The sequence below is a fragment of the Canis lupus genome, chromosome 12 (genome assembly GCF_003254725.2).
Source record: "Canis lupus dingo isolate Sandy chromosome 12, ASM325472v2, whole genome shotgun sequence".
Lineage (NCBI taxonomy): Eukaryota > Metazoa > Chordata > Mammalia > Carnivora > Canidae > Canis > Canis lupus.
Window position 1 is genome coordinate 5,637,932 of NC_064254.1, and position 16,300 is coordinate 5,654,231.

The following is a 16,300-nucleotide window of genomic DNA, read 5'->3' on the forward strand; positions in this document are numbered from 1 at the left end:
AAATCAGGCCCTGAGCTGAAAGCAGCACTAAACTGCTGAGCCACCTGGGCTGCCCCAACCTGTGACCCTTGATCTCAGGTTTGTGAGTTCAAGCCTGACTCTGGGCTTACATTAAAAAAAAAAAAAAAAAAAAAAAAAAATCATAGCATGGCTGAGGAAGGACTGAGTTAGGAAATTTCCCATAATTTCTTCAGCCAGGGGAGTGTGTGTGTGTGTCGGGGGGTGGCATGTGCCCACTATAGCCCTTTAAAAATAAGAATCTATAAGGGCAATTACTTACTGCACCATTAAAAAATTGCTCCATTAAAAAGGACACATTACATAAAGAACCAAATGTCCTTTTAAGATGTTAAAGGGAGGTGGGTGGGGGTATAGGGTAACTGTAACTGGGTGATGGGCATTAAGGAGGGCACTTGATGTGATGAGCACTGGGTGTTATATGCAACTGATGAATCACTAAATTCTACTCCTGAAACTAATAATATACTATATGTTAACTAATTGAATTTAAATAAACAATTTAAATTCAAAAAAGAAAAGATGTTAAATTCTCTTTAAATGTAACTCGATTGTTACCAATGATTATGAATGAAAGGAGAAAATACTGAAACTATTTTGCCATTATAACATGGTTTTATTTTCATTCAAACTGCATAATGTTAAGGAAAGCAGTATATTTTGATACATAATAATTAATGGTTGACATTGACGAGGTCAACTTTATCTCACAAGAAAGTCTTTTGGTATTCCTTTTATTTTTTATTTATTTATTTTTTTTAAATATTAAGAAAGTTTCTTTCTTTTTTTTTTAAATATTTTATTTATTTATTCATGAGAGACACACAGAGAGGCAGAGACACAGGCAAAGGGAGAAGCAGGCTCCATGCAGGGAGCCCGAAGTGGGACTCGATCCTGGGTCTCCAGGGTCAGGCCCTGGACCAAAGGTGGCATTAAACCGCTGAGCCACCCAGGCCGCCCCTTGGTATTCCTTTTAAAGATAATATTGGTTGGAATGGAATGTGTGAATATGACATTAAGAGTAAATACTTCAATAAAAATTGTTTTAAGTACAAAAATAACATTAATACTGATAGTACCTTTTTCTCTAATACTAATAGTACCTAATTTCTCTAGTGCTTTGAGATTATATACTTCTGCATACATTTGACTATATTTTCTTCCTCATAACAACTTCAAGGCAAAGGTAGGTCAGTTATCATGTTACAAATTAGGAAACCCAAGCTTTTGCATGACTTGCTGAGCCAGTAAGTGGTGGAATGGCCTCAAACTGAGGTCATCTGGCTCTTTTTCCAATGTTGTTTTCTTCACTACATCGTACTGCCTGCCCTATGAATCGGATATCACTTCATGTTTTTGTACTTCCTTTTTTATGTACTTTGTACATTCACAAACACTGATGTACTTCCAAGGAGGCATCATAACTCCAAGTAAACAAGAACACTTTGGGCTCTTGGTTAACAGCAGAAGAAACCTTTCTGAATTTACCTAGTCCCTATTATTTACTGTCTGTTTTTCATTATAAAGTTTCCCCAAAAGTGGAGGTATGGGCCAGGGCACATGCTGTGGTAAGCAGATTTTGCTTTATTTCAGTTACTGAAAGTTTCAGGGGAAAGAGGAGGTATGATTTGAGCATGTAAAACAATCTCTTGATTTTCTATGGTGGCTCAATGGATAACTGGAGTCTATTTTGCAAGCCTGAAGTTTACTTGTTCAAACCCTGGTTTGAAGAATGTATACTTTGGAACCTGTTTGTTTTCTTTTTCTGATGCAGTTCATTGAAAACGTGTATGAAGTAAAAAAATAAAAAATAAAAAAATAAAAAAAAATTCCCAGCATTCTCAGTATTGTGTTCAAGAATGAGACTTCTGTGTTCATAAACAGAGACATCCTGTGCTGTCAGAGCCTGTGCATGAGATCTGGAAGGTCAGAGTCTGTTTGTAAACTGTAACAGGAGTAATGAGAGATAAACATATTATCAGTTTACACCCAGCCTGCTGAAGCCCCAGGGTAACATATTTCTACATTTTCCGAAGCCTCCATTCTGACTCCCAGCAGGACTTCTATTTACAGGGGTTTATTTGATCTTGAATCTCAAGCTGAGCATTTTATGTCCCTTTAAGAAGTCATAGAATTCGGAGATGAATTGTCTTCACTGATGGGTGGGCAAAGGAGGTAGCTCCTGCCCTTGGCAAAATCTCAAGCTGAGCCACCCAGGCATCCTGGATTGGGTTTTTTTTTTTTTTAATTTTTATTTATTATTTATGATAGTCACACACAGAGAGAGAGAGAGAGAGAGAGGGGCAGAGACACAGGCAGAGGGAGAAGCAGGCTCCATGCACTGGGAGCCCGACGTGGGATTCGATTCTGGGTCTCCAGGATCGTGCCCTGGGCCAAAGGCAGGCGCCAAACCGCTGCGCCACCCAGGGATCCCTTTTTTTTTTTTTTTTTTTTTTAAAGCATCTTTCTTTTAAAAATAATTTAACCGGGACACCTGGGTGGCTGAGTGTCTGACTTCAGCTCAGGTGGTGATCCCAGGGTCCAGGGATCGAATCCTGCATTAGGCTCCCTGCGGAGAGCCTGCTTTTCCCTCTGCCTATGTCTCTGCCTCTCTCTGTCTCTCATGAATAAATAAATAAAATCTTTAAAAAAAATAATTTAAACATAATATTGTTCCAGGAGACCAAATGAATACATTTGCAAATAGCTTGGTGTGGAGAAAATATATTTCAGCTCTAAGGTAGGACTGGCCTGTCCCTCTTTTTTTTTTATTTTAATATTTTTATCATAAAACAAAACACAGAAACAGATGACACTATAAAGGAAATGTTTGCCTTAATAAATTATTCTAAGGCAAACACTCTTGTAACCATCACCAGGTCAGGAAACAGAACTTTGCTACCTACTCTTAGGAACTTCTTCCAAGTATCCCTTCTCAATCATTTCCTATCACCACCATCTCAGAAGTGACATTATCTTAACTTTTAATAGTATCACCTTCACTTCCTTTTTTCTTTAATGGTTTCTCCACCCAGATGTTTACCCCAGGTGGTATAGTCTCTCCCCCAACACATACAGGACACTTAAAATTTTTTTATATATCCTTTAAATAATTTTTTTTCCAACTTTATGTTTATCTCTTGAAGAATGGAGGCCCTTTGACTTGTAGAGTTTCCCACAGTCAGGACTGTGGGATTGCATGATCATGTAGTGTTCAACATATTTCTGTTTCCTACAAACTGGCAGCCGGATCTCAAGTCTGTAACAGATTTAGGTTTGATCTCTTCAGCAGCAATTTAAGTGGTGGTGTGGTCTTCCCTCAGGAGGTACAAAATGTCTAGTTCTCTCTCTTTTTTATGATCTTAGGAGCTGCTGAGGCACAATGACTGTATCTATTAATTCATAGGGAGTTACAAAATTGGGATATTTTATCATTTTCCTTTTACTTAATACTGGAATACTTTTATCTAGATTCACTTCCCCTTATCTATTTGGTTACCCAAATAACCAAACTTTTTAAAGTTCCTTTAGAGAAGAGATCTTGCAATCATCATCTACATAATTCTTTTGGGGTCCTATACCTTTGGATTGTACTACATGTTTGTTGAATTTGCAGATGAGACATTATAAACAAGACTAAAAAGCTCACTGAAGTTGTATGTAAAGCAGATGTATCCAAATAAAGATCCAGTAGCAAATTCCAGCCACTAGAAACTTAAAATTCATGCTCCTCTGGTTGATTATGTTTTCAAGATCCAGTCTTTGTTTCCTGCTGGTCATTAACCTTTGTGACTTTCATGAAGAGAAAGTTGTTAACAAAAGTGAACTGATAGAGTAAAGGAAAAAAGATTCTTGTGAATCTATTTTGGGCTAACATGCAGAGTTCCAGCCTCCCTCTAGAAAGTCAGAAGTTAAATAGTTATTTACATCGATATTTGATCACAATTTTGGACTTCCAAATGAAAGTGATTATTCTTTCAAAAAGTCTCATTTTACATGTCTGCAGTGACCTAGAAATCATACAACCTAAATCACTTAGTTTTTTAAAATGTAAATATAATTACTTTGGGAGTTCAAAAATCCTGGGATTTTTGCATTGTTTTTACATTTACTACATATAATGTAGAAAGGATAATTATTTTCTTATACTAATGTTAACAGCTATTTAAAAATATTTTCATTCTAAAAAATAATAAAATAAAAATAATAAAAATATTTTCATTCTAAGTTAACCTTAAAATTGTTTGGTGTTGACAGCTGAAGGCATTTAAGGTGCCTCCTGAAAGCACTCCAGAGTTCACCTGGAAGCAATTAGGGAGATTTGCCATATGCTCAGTGGATGCTGAGCAAGAATTTGGGGGTCAGATGATCCAGGTTTCTCAGCCCACCAGTACCACTATGTATTTAATAACCTTAGATACTTGTTTGTCTTGTTCTGCTCATTTGTAAATCTAAGTAATAAAATCTATCTCCCAGAATTGTTAATTAATATTGGAAAAGGTGCCTTGTAATATTTGCTGGTAGTAAGTATCCTATTCAAGGAGACTTAACACAGTTAATCAGATGAACTGAACTGCCTTTTGAATTAGCCATTATGGCAGTGGAAAATTCCAGGTCTGCCAACTTGATATTTGAAAGGGTTTCAGCTTCAGATATAAATGCATCTGAGAGATTCCAGTTTGGAGATGCATTAACTTACAGGCGAATGATAAAAATCTGCACACACCGGTGCTTCCTGTGAATATACATTTCTCATACTTCATTCATCTCCTCAGTGTCTACCCTGAAAAAGTGCTAGATCTGATACGCTGTTCACTACATGAAAGTATAGACAAAAATAGAACAATTTAGTCTTAACTATTAATTAAAAGGCACAGTCATTAGCCTGACTGTCTGATCTTTGTGCCAGATTTTTGTGTATTACAAATCTGCAGAAAGAAAACTTTCCAGAAAGGAAGAATTTGCTTCAAGAACTATCCTGCAGGAATATCAAAAGGTTTTCCTCCTTTCCTTCTTTTTTGCCTCAGGCATAACATTGTACTTTATAGAAATGGAAATAAAGGTATTAATTTGGACAATCCTCTCTTTTTAATTAAAGATTTTATTTATTTATTAATGAAAGATACAGAGAGAGAGAGGCAGAGACATAGGCAGAGGAAGAAGCAGGCTCCCTGCGGGGAGCCCAATGTGGGACTCAATCCCAGGACCCCGGGATCTTGACCTGAGCCAAAGGCAGCCACTCAACCGCGGAGCCACCCTGGCTTCCCAACAATCCTCTTTGACTGTAAAGTTTGGATCCTAAGATTCTCAAAGACCTCTAAAGTCAAATTACAATGAAAAAACATAGCTTCAGTTTTTTTAAATTAAAGTTGCTAATAATGCAATTTTGCCATACAAGTATCCAACAACCATTTGCAACCTGTTAGAATGAGAATCAAAACAATTTAATCATGTTCCTTCCACTTCAACTCTAATCCTGATCTTTGGCCTCAAATTAATTTCTAGAGACTTTTTTTAAAGATTTTATTTATTTATTTATTTATTTATTTATTTATTTATTTATTTATTTATTTATTTATTTATGAGAGATACAGAGAGAGAGAGAGAGGCAGAGACACAGGCAGAGGGAGAAGCAGGCTCCACACAGGGAGCCCAACGTGGGACTCAATCCCAGGACCCCAGGATCACGCCCTGGGCTAAAGGCGGCACTAAACCGCTGAGCCACCGGGGCTGCCCCCTAGAGACTTTTCTAACAAAAAACTGGACTCAGAATTTTAAGAAATCATGCTATTAACTTACACGGTTTTCAACAATTTCATTATTTTTTTTTCCACAGGCAGGTGAAACAACTTTATTTCACAGTTGTCTTTAAAACCACAAAGACACTATGTTCTTCATATAAAAACATTAGTACAGATAACTATACTTTCTAGAAAATGATTATATAGACCCTCTCAAAGAAAAATGCACACCATTATATGGTTCAGACAAGTTACTTGGGAAAAACACATCTGGACCGATACCTAAAACATACCAGAAGACCACGCTGCATCTTTTGGTTCAAAGTATAGATTACTGTCATCAGTAAGGGCTCCTGCATTCTTACATATTTGATAATACACATATAGACTGGTTTGTGACTTAATGCTCCATTGGTTCATCAGCCTTTTCTGCAGGTTCATCAGCAGGGTGAGCAGGCTGTGCCTTTCTCTGTGGTCTTTCTTCAAGACCTTCCAGGAACGGAGATACATCATCATCATCATAAATTGTAAACTCCAAGTCTTTACCAACAATTCCAATGGAAACATTCTTTGTAGTTAGGTCCTGTTCTGCAGGAAGTGTCTCTCGTAAGGCACGCAGACCATGTTTAACCAGTTCATTCAAATTGCATTCCATAAACCCAGACATATGTCTCTCCAAGTAAGTAGGAGCTGATTGAAAACGGGCTCCAATGGACATGGCTCTACAGTCAAAATAGTTGGCAGATGGACAGGTTTGGAAAATGTGAGGGCCCATATCATCATAACCAGCAATAAACAGTCCAACACCATATGGTCTGCGGCCATACCGTTGTGTTGGTATCTGGGTCTTGCTTCCAATTAGAGATACAAGACGAGACACAGGAAGTGGTCTGTCAAATACAAATCTGGAATCCAAACACTCCTGGCGCATAAAATTACATAACAGTCTAGCATCAGCAGTAAGTCCCGCAATTGAGATACCAATATGGTTAGCAACATGAAGAATTTTCTTCTGTTGAGCTGCAAGCTCTGACTGTGCTCTCTTCAATGCAACCAACACTGCATGGGTTTTTGATTTCAGACCAAGTGTGGCTGAATCTTGTTTGACAGCTTCCATTGCATATTCAGTTTGATGAATCCTGCCCTGAGGGCTCCAAACAGTGACGTCATTGTCATACTGGTTGCGAAACATGGTTCCGGCGCGGGTCCCGCTGCGGCCTCCGGCAGAGGTGGCGGCTTCAGGAGCGAGCTCATTATTTTTTAAATATTTTATTTTTATTTATGAGAGAATGGTGGGGAGGGAAGGGCAGAGAGAGTAGCCCTTAGCCGGCTCTATCCCACCACCCTGAGGTCCCAACCTGAGCCGACACCGTGTCCCACGCTTAACCTACGGCGCCACCCGGCGCCACCGTAGAACTTGGTGCCCTAGTTCTCAAAATTGTTATTTTAATTTTTATTTTAAAACAAAACTGCATAATCAGTACAACTTCATAACTTTTAAAAGTACAAAAGCCACTAGAAATCAGGACAATGAGGGCTGATACCGTTTCCTTCATATTTTCAGCACTCCTGTTATAAGACAAGGACCGTGTGTTCATGTTTTTCGAGTGTTGAAATAGTTTACTCGTAACACGACCAGTTTTCCAATAATTCGCTTCCGGTTTATTTTAGACTTGTAATTCAACTTTGTTTGCTATACATAGCATGTGATTTCATGAGCTCAAAATCTGAGAAAAATATAGGTTGTTGTTTTTTTTCCTCCTTTGGTCAGAATGCATTCCCAGGATAGGGGCTTCTAAGCAACACGTGTTTAAGGGGCTCCGTTATTCTACCTACCTACCTACTCCCTTCCCCAAGCTCCCAATCTTCTTTAAGCTTAGCTGTCCCGGGGGCTGCACGAGATTATTTTACAACTCAGGTAACTGCTAACTTTCCGTTTTCTTTTTTTAAAAGATTTTATTTATTCATGAGAGACACGCAGAGACACAGGCAGAGGGAGAAGCAGGCTCCATGCAGGGAGCCCGGGACCCCAGGATCACGCCCCGGGCCAAAGGCGGCGCTAAACCGCTGAGCCACCCGGGCTGCCCTAACTTTCCGTTTTCTACCTTTAACAATTGAAAGCGGGCATCCACAGCGCAGACCCCGCTCCGACCCGCCGAGCAGGTGCCGCTGCGTCCTCCCGGGTCGGTGGGCGGGGCGGCAAGGAGAGCGGGCACCTATCAGCGGCCGCCCCAGGCGGCGGGCCCGGACGGCCTTCCCGGCGTGCCCCGCGCGCCGAGGGGACTCTTAACGTGAAGCGCCGGGTGACTCAGCCGCGTGGCCGCGCCGGCCCGGGTGGGGGGCGTGGGGGGCGTGGGGGGCGCGCCGCTGCGGCACGGCGGCTCCTCGCGGCGACGTGTGCGCGCGCCTCCAGGGCGGGTTCGGGCCCGAGCGCGAGAGCGCGGCGGGGAGCGTCAGGTAAGCGGTGGCCGGGAGCCCGGAAGGGCGAGGGTGGCCGTGGGCAGCGCCCGGACTTGGCCTTTGTGTCAGGGCGGGGGCGTCTCCTCCGGCCGCCGCTCGTGCGGACCCCGCCGGCTCGGGCCCGGGTGGAAAGGCCGCGGGAGTAAAGTCGTCGCGCGGAGGCATGTCCGCGGCTGCGTGTGGGGCGCGGGTGTGCGTGCGGAGGCGAAGTCTAGTAACCCGGGACAGGGCTGTCCCCTCACAGGGAGACGGTAAACGCCGCGGGGCTGGGGGGCGACGTGTAACTCGTCGGTCTTCTGCAGGCCTGGGGTGTTTTCGTCCCGCCCGCGCGGCGGCGACGGCGACGGCGACGGCGACCCCGGGCGGCTGTTGATAGCGCCTTTGCAGGCGCGTTTTCTGCCGGCAGTTACTGGAACTCCTTAGAAACCAGGTAGTTGATCGGACTTCTTGTCCAACTCTGGAGCGGAGAGCGCTCTCGCTCGCCTCCCCACCTCGGCTTCACAGTCCTTCGTGCCCCCCAAGATACTGCCTTTCGTTAGTGGCTCCGAGGGCACCAGAGCTGGGCAGAGCCTGAACCCGCGAGCTCCTTTTTTTTTTTTTTTTTTCAAGTGAAACCCTATTTTTTTTTATAGTAGACAGCGACTTCGGGTTTACAAGCCTAGTTCTGCGCTATCAAAAAAAAAACAAAAAAAACCAGATCTCTTCTGTTTTGGAGTTTGTGATTCTTTCTAAAAATTCCTGGGTTGAACCGGCATATTTTGTAAACAAGAAACCAGTGGAAAAAAAAAAAAAAAAAAAGAAAGAAAGAAAGAAAGAAAAGAAACCAGTGAACAAACGAAACCCGGTAAACAAGGTCCTGGAGGAGCTGTTTAACCAGTTCCCAAAAAAACATTTTCCAAGCCCTTTCATTGGGCCCCTGTGAGCTGTTAGACAACTTAGCTGCAGCTGTTACCTGAGAAACAGGTATTGAGGGGTTTCAGTAATGGTCCCCAAAACAGAGTGGTGTAGTCCAATGTAATCCAGAAGCAAAAGAACCTCACTTCAATGCCTATCGCTGCCCCACCCCCATCCCCACCTGTCATTCTGGGGCAGTAGTTCTCAAACGTAAGTTTGCCCCTTAAAAAATGCCAATTTGATTCTAGAGATCTGTGATGGGTCCCTGAAACTGCATTTTAAGCAGGCACCCCCTTCCTTGGTGTGTTATACCACACTTTGAGAAACACCACCATAGGGCTGGCCTGAGAATCTCCAGAAGTGCCCAACTCCCGCATCCCTTGGTTGATTTACTGTCCCCTTCCCTCCAGCCAGCCATGAGCCAAGAAGCTGGCCTTGAGCTAGTGCTTTCTTGGACTCTGACACCAGGGTAGGAAATGACTTTCATACATATTCTGATCTTGCCTCGGTGGGTTAGAGATGGCCTGTGCCTATTAGTCTGTACTGTACTTCCAGTATCATGAGAATTTAAGCAGTGCCATTAGGTCACATCTTCCCATCCTAACTCAGTCTCAGTCTTCCCGTTAGAACCAGGGCAGCCAATGCTATGTAATTCCCATGGACTCGAGTCCTCAGATTTCATGGTACCTAGCGGTCCTGGTAGCATTTATGAGAGCTTTCAGTTTCGCTGAATACCATCACCGAATATCCTAGTAATGCCCTATTTTGTTGCAAAGCCTGTAGGGGGCCACTTTAGCAACAACATTGCAAAGATGGTACACAGTCACATTGCTCCCTTGACATGGAAACCAGTGCTGAATAACGTCTGCTGCTAAGAGCTTTTTCTATTTCCTAGTTCCTCTTCAAATAGATATGTAAGGGTGAGGTTAGATAGGCTGCTGGACTTTCCTGTTTTTGACATCTTTTTTTCTATATTAATCTTTTCCCGTTGGTTCACAAATGTCATATCTTTTCCTTCTGTGGCCCCAGACTTCCTATTTATTGTCTTGCCTCTCCCCCAGAATCTGAATGCCTGCCTCTCCTTGGCTAACTGGAGTAAAAAGTTGAGGGAAGTCGTTGGAATGTTGAATGACTTCTAGTAGGAAGACCCAGAATCATGGAAATATGAGGCTTAGAGATATAAGGAAACCTATTACAAATGTGTCTGGTGCAGTCCTCTCGTCTTTCAGATGAAGAATCTAGGAGATGAGATGGCAGAGGTGAGGATGCCTGGCTCCTAACCCAGTGTTCTTCCTGTTAAATCTTCTCAAGAAAAATGCTTCAGTGGGATCCCTGGGTGGCTCAGCGGTTGAGCACCTGCCTTTGCCTCAGGGCATGATCCTGGAGTCCCGGATCGAGTCCCACATCAGGCTCCCTGCATGGAGCCTGCTTCTCCCTCTGCCTGTGTCTTTGCCTCTGTGTGTGTGTGTGTGTGTGTGTGTGTGTGTCTTTCATGAATAAATAAAAATCTTTAAGAAAAGGTTGAAAGAAATTCAGTTATAAGAAGATGACAGTGGAGAGACTTTTACATGACCACAAAAGCATTATTTTCTAGAAAAATAGAGATTGAAGGAAAATGTAGGAGATTGAAGGACTCTGAAGCATGAAATAGGTAGTAAAAGTTTAAATAAGCAGATACCTTGTAATCCCAAGAGACATTGTGAACTTAAAATTTTTTAAAAATTCAGTAAAGGTTAAGATGAGTACCTTGGTGAATTTTTATTAAATATTAGGTGTTTGAGCAATATCCAGAATGTTGTTGTTTGTTTTGTTTTTAAAGATTTTATTTATTCATGAGTGACACAGGCAGAGGGAGAAGCAGGCTCCATACAGGGAGCCCGATGTGGGACTCTATCCCGGGACTCGGGGATCATGCCCTGGGCTGAAGGCAGACGGTAAACCGCTGAGCCACCCAGGCGACCCTGTACGTATTGTTTTGAGGTTGTTACATAACTATATTGTTGTCCATATCAAAGTTATTAGATATTCTGTGGAAGACAGAACATAAAACTGATCTAACTACTAATCTGATTTAATATATTTTCTTAGGAGAAATGAGATTAATGGGATACAAACGCATTTCTGAGATGTAGGCAGGAAAGAAGTATGGATGGAAAAAGAAGCTTTTGTTTTGTTCTTAGAGAGTGAGTGCACACGCACATACACATGTATGGGGGCAAAGGGAGAAGGAGAGAGAGAATCCTAATCATGCTGTATGCCCAGTGTGAAGCTGGACATGGGGCTCTATCTCATGACCCTGAGATCACGACGTGAACCAAAATCAAGAGTTTGATACTTGAGTGACTGAGTCCCAAGAGAACCTTTTGATATTTTTGCTTTTAGTCCCCAAATTAGACATTGTTGGATTCTCCTTGTATCTTGATGAAAGTAGAATTAGAGGAGTAAGGGCTAATGTACTAAATGCTTCTACATCCATTGTTTTATTTATTTCCATTATATAGCTGAGGAATCTAAGATACAAAGAGCTTAAGTTTGTTCAAAGTCATGCACCTAGTAAGTGGCAGAGCCACTGTTCAAACTTAAATCTGCATGCCCCCAAAGCTATTAAGATTTATGCTCAATAGTGCCCTCATTATACTTCATTGGGTGGTAGTTCAGAATGTGGGCATTGAGCCCAGCCTTTCCTGGGTTCAAATCCTGGCTCCTTTATTTACTAACTGGATAAAGTACTCCTCCGTTTCTATGTCTCTGAAATGGAGATTGTCATAGTTACCTACCTCAGAGGGCTGTTAGGGTCAAGTTAATTCACATAAAGTACTTAGAACTGTGCCTGACACAGTAAATTCTCAGGAAATGTTGGCTTTTTTTTTTTTTTTTTTAATCAAGATACTCTTTTCTTTAGATTCAGATGGTCCTTCCTACTGTTAAATTACTAAGGCATTATGATAAATATAGACAAACTATCTCTGTTCTTACTAAAACAGAGGGAGCCTTATTAAAATTTTGGAAAATACTGGGGTATAGTGCAAAGATCTGTAATTGGGACCAGAGGGTTTAGTTTCTGTTTGTTTCATAGAGAAGGTTGTACGAATCAGATGAAGTAACAAATACAAATGGAATTTTACATTTGTATAGCATATACAGTTATTAAAATTAGAGAGGAAAGTTGCAGTAAATTATTGATAAGATTTTTTTTTTTTGATAAGATTTTTAAAAGAAAGTTTGACTTCCTTAAAACAGCTAGTGATTTACAGTTCTATAGGAAGATCACAGTCCATACCATAAAACCACATAAGAGTCCTTCCATGTGTTTGTCCTACATCTCTTTTTTGGTGGTAGAGCCTGAAATTTTTTTTTTTTTTTTTGCAGTTGTATCTGTTATATTAGTTTGCTAGGGCTGCCATAAAAAAAAAAAAAAAAAAAAAAGTATCACAGACTGTTAACTAACAGAAATTTATTTTCCTACAATTCCGAAGGCTGGAGGTCTGAGATCAAGATGTTGGCAGGATTGGTTTCTTCTGAGGCCTTCTTGCTTTGTTTATGTCCTCACTTCCTTTTCTTAAAAATTCTATTAGTTTAGGGCCTGCTCTAATGACTTCATTTAACCTTAATTACCTCTTTTAAAGTCCTTATTTCCAAACAGTCCCACTGAGGATTTAGGAGTTGGGATTTCAACATACAAATGTTGAAGGGAACACAATTTAGCTTATAACAGTCTGTTTAGGGGATTAAAAATTTTTTATTTAGAAAATTTTATTTTTTTTAGGAAATTTTAGGAAAATTTGTTTTTTATTTAGGAAATTCTGTGCCAGCTAATCTGAATGTTCCATTGCCCTTATTGTTGAGTGCCCTAGGTCTCAAGCAACATCCTTTATCCCCATGCCTGCCCTGTCTTACCTTCCATCTGTTACTTAGAACCATGCTTGCTGTCGAGTACCCTAAGAAACACATCATGCCTCTGCATTAAGTCATTGCGTTTGGATTTTTTTTTAAAGATTTATTTATGAGAGAACAGAGAGAGAAGGCGGCGGGGGGGGGGGGGGGGGTGGCAGCAGAAGGAGAAGCAGGCTCCATGCAGGGAGCCCGATGTGGAACTCGATCCTGGGACTCCGGGATCACCCCCTGGGCCGAAGGCAGGCACTTTAACTGCTGAGCCACCCAGGTGTCCCGTGTTTGGATATTTTAAATATATATATATTTATTTATTCATGAGAGACACAGAGAGAGAGGCAGAGACACAGGCAGAGGGAGGAGCAGGCTCCCTTTGGGGAGCCTGATGCAGGACTCCCCCAGGACCCCAGGATCACACCCTGAGCCAAAGGCAGATGCTCAACCACCGAGCCACCCAGGTGCCCCTGCATTTGGACTTAAAGCAAGAATCTGCTTGAGAAACTATACCATATATTTAATCTAATAAATTCCTAATTTATTTGGTAAGCATATTTCTTTCATCTAAATGGAAGAATTTCAAAATTTCTTATGTATTAATTTTTTTAACTTTTAAAATTTGTTCTTAAACTGTTTTAAGCCTTTTTTCTTTTCTTTTCTTTTTTTAAGATTTTATTTATTTATTCATGAGAGAGAGAGAGAGGCATAGACACAGGCAGAGGGAGAAGTAGGCTCCATGCAGGGAGTCCAACATGGGACTCCATCCCAGGACTCCAGGATCACACCCCGGGCTGAAGGCGGCCTTAAACCGCTACACCACTGGGGCTGCCCTAAGCCTTTTCTAAGAAAAAAAAAAAGGTTTTTTTTTTTGTTGTTGTTGTTGTTGTTTGAAAAAAAGTTCTCACATTTTCTTGAAGAGTTCTCTGTTTTAAGATACATTTTCCTCCCCCCCCCCTTTTTTTTAAGATTTTATTCATTCACTCATGAAAGACACACAGGGGGCCAGGGGGGCAGAGACACAGGCAGAGGGAGAAGCAGGCTCCAAGCAGGGAGCTGGAGATGGGACTTGATCTCAGGTCTCCAGGATCACACCCTGGGCTGAAGGCAGCACTAAACTGCTGAGCCACTGGGGCTGCCCCTTTTTTCCCATTTTAAAAGTAATAACACTTTTATTTTAGGGACTTCGGAATATTCAATAAAATACAATTTAATGGGGTGCCTGAGTGGCTCAGTTGGTTAAACATCTGCCTTCAGCTCCTGTCATGATTCCAGAATCCTGGGATGGAGCCCCACATCAGGCTTCCTGATGAGTGGGGAGTCTGCTTCTGCCTCTCCCCCTGCTCATGATGTCTCTCACTCTTTCAAATAAATGAATAAAATCTTTAAAATACAATTAAACACACATGATAAGCCTACAATGGAGAATAATTAATATTATCAAACTTTTTTCTATGAATATTTCAATCTGCTTTTTTCAATCAATATTGTTCCATGCTACTTTAGTCATAATATAAAACTTATTTCTTTTTAGTCTTTGAATGTGAATTGTATTATAAGTTATATTAATTTTTTAGACTGTTAAACCAACTTTCCTCATAATATGTTACCCCTTTGGTTTTTTAATAATGTTTAGGATTTTTGTGCTTATGTTTATGAGAGAAAATAACCTCAGAAAATTAACTGGGGAAATATTCCTCCTTTTTCTGCTTTCAGAAAGAGTTTGTATAAGATTGATGTAATTTCTTCCTTAAAGATGTGGGAAAATTTGCTAGCCAAGCCATTTGGTCCTGGAGTTTTATTTATGGAAAGGTTTTAATTATGGATTATGATTCTGTGTGTATGTATATGATAATATATGTATCTTCTATCTATAAATATACACACCTATATTATATATGTTAAGATATTTATCATAGGGAGTTGGCTTATAGAATCGTGGGGGCTGGACTAGACCATCAGGAAGGGCAGGTTGAAACTCTGGACAGGAGTTGAAGCTATAGTCCAAAGGTGAATTTTTTCTTTCCTAATAGAGAAACCTTAGTTCTGCTCTTAGAGCCTTTCAATTGACTGGATCAGGCCCACTCAGAATATCTAAAATTACCTTCCTTAATTAAAGTGATTATAGACTTTTAATCACATCTACCACACTTTCACAGTAACACCTAGATTAGTGTTTGAACTGTGACTGTAACTTAAGCAAGTTTACATATGAAACTGACCATCATAGCTTCTCTCCAGTCTTCAAGACTTGGCTACTTTACTTGTCTGATGCCTTCAAGCAATTGTCTTTTTCTGTTTTGCCCATTTTTCTGAAGGATGTATTATTCTAGGGGATAGACTAAAACCAAACATGGAAGTTATGGTGGGTCTGGGGAGGAAGACAAACTTGGGTTCAACTCGAAAAAAGAGAAATTTTCCCCCAAGGATTGCTATTCAACGATTGAGTGAATGAGCAAAACAAGAGACTCTTATTTTTGAATGTTTTTAGGTAGGCTGGACTAAACTGGTAGAAGTGTTTTTGTAGTCCTAGGTGGAAGGTTATTGGAGTCCAGATTTTTTTGAGATTCATGATTGGTAAAATTGTGGGGGAGGAAATTGGGAGCCTATCATAAGCTTGCCAGTATCTTAGCACATTAAAAACAAAAACAAAACAAAAAAACAAACCTGGCCATCATTTTCTGTTACCATTATTTCATAAAAGAAAAGACATTTAATATCAAAAAAGAAAGGTATAATTTAGGTACAAAGGACTGCCCTTCCCAAGAAAGCACTACACCTATACCATAATTCTTTAGTTAACATTTTAATATTTTTGGAATTATGGGGTATCTTAAAATCATGTATATATCTAATACACTAGTACTTTTTCCTACAAAGCTGTTATTATTAGATTGATGATGTCTCCATCAATGTCCAGTGTCTTTGAACTGGAATGACTTGTCTGTTTATGTGTATATTGCATTGTCCTCATTTCTGCTAAGAATTCAGTGGAAACTTTTGACACTAATGGTACTGGTCCTTGAAGCAAGCATCTTCTGACAATGATTTTTGGATTGTCTCCAAAATTTTCAGCATCTTCTGTAGCTACAGTACTGATCCATGGATCTGTCTCCAGAGACCTTCAGATCTTTCTTGCCATATGTACATCTAGCTTTTTTTTTCTAAAATGACCTGCTATGTTAACTAGTACTTTTTTTTTTTTTTAAGATTTTATTTATTTATTCATGTGAGACACACAGAGAGGCAGACACGTAGTCAGAGGGAGAAAGAGTCTCACTGCAGGGTGCCTGGTGCAGAGC

The 16,300-nt window shown here is 40.6% G+C and overlaps 2 protein-coding genes across 5 annotated transcripts in view; one reads left to right on the forward strand and one right to left on the reverse strand.

Annotated features, from left to right (window-relative positions):
• Window positions 1–5,532: 5,532 nt before the first annotated feature.
• On the reverse strand, window positions 5,533–7,984 carry LOC112641493 (proteasome subunit alpha type-1-like). The gene has a single exon (XM_035698074.2). It carries the CDS (start codon window positions 6,949–6,951, stop codon window positions 6,160–6,162), a length of 792 nt encoding a protein of 263 aa, XP_035553967.1. The 5' UTR covers window positions 6,952–7,984; the 3' UTR covers window positions 5,533–6,159.
• Window positions 7,985–8,096: 112 nt separating this feature from the next.
• The window catches only part of KCTD20 (potassium channel tetramerization domain containing 20), a 38,302-nt gene continuing 30,098 nt past the window's right edge, over window positions 8,097–16,300 (forward strand). The window contains exons 1-2 of one of the 4 annotated variants that reach the window (XM_025418589.3): window positions 8,111–8,216; window positions 10,175–10,372. The gene's annotated coding sequence lies outside the window, so the exon portion shown is untranslated. Of the gene's footprint in view, window positions 8,217–8,492; window positions 8,650–10,174; window positions 10,373–16,300 lie in introns of those variants that run through there. The other 3 variants (XM_025418588.3, XM_025418592.3, XM_025418590.3) reach the window with 3 other exon arrangements.

Coding starts and splice junctions, on each gene's coding strand:
- LOC112641493 (XM_035698074.2), bottom strand. CDS start 6,951: ATGTTTCGCAACCAGTATGACAATGACGTCACTGTTTGGAGCCCTCAG.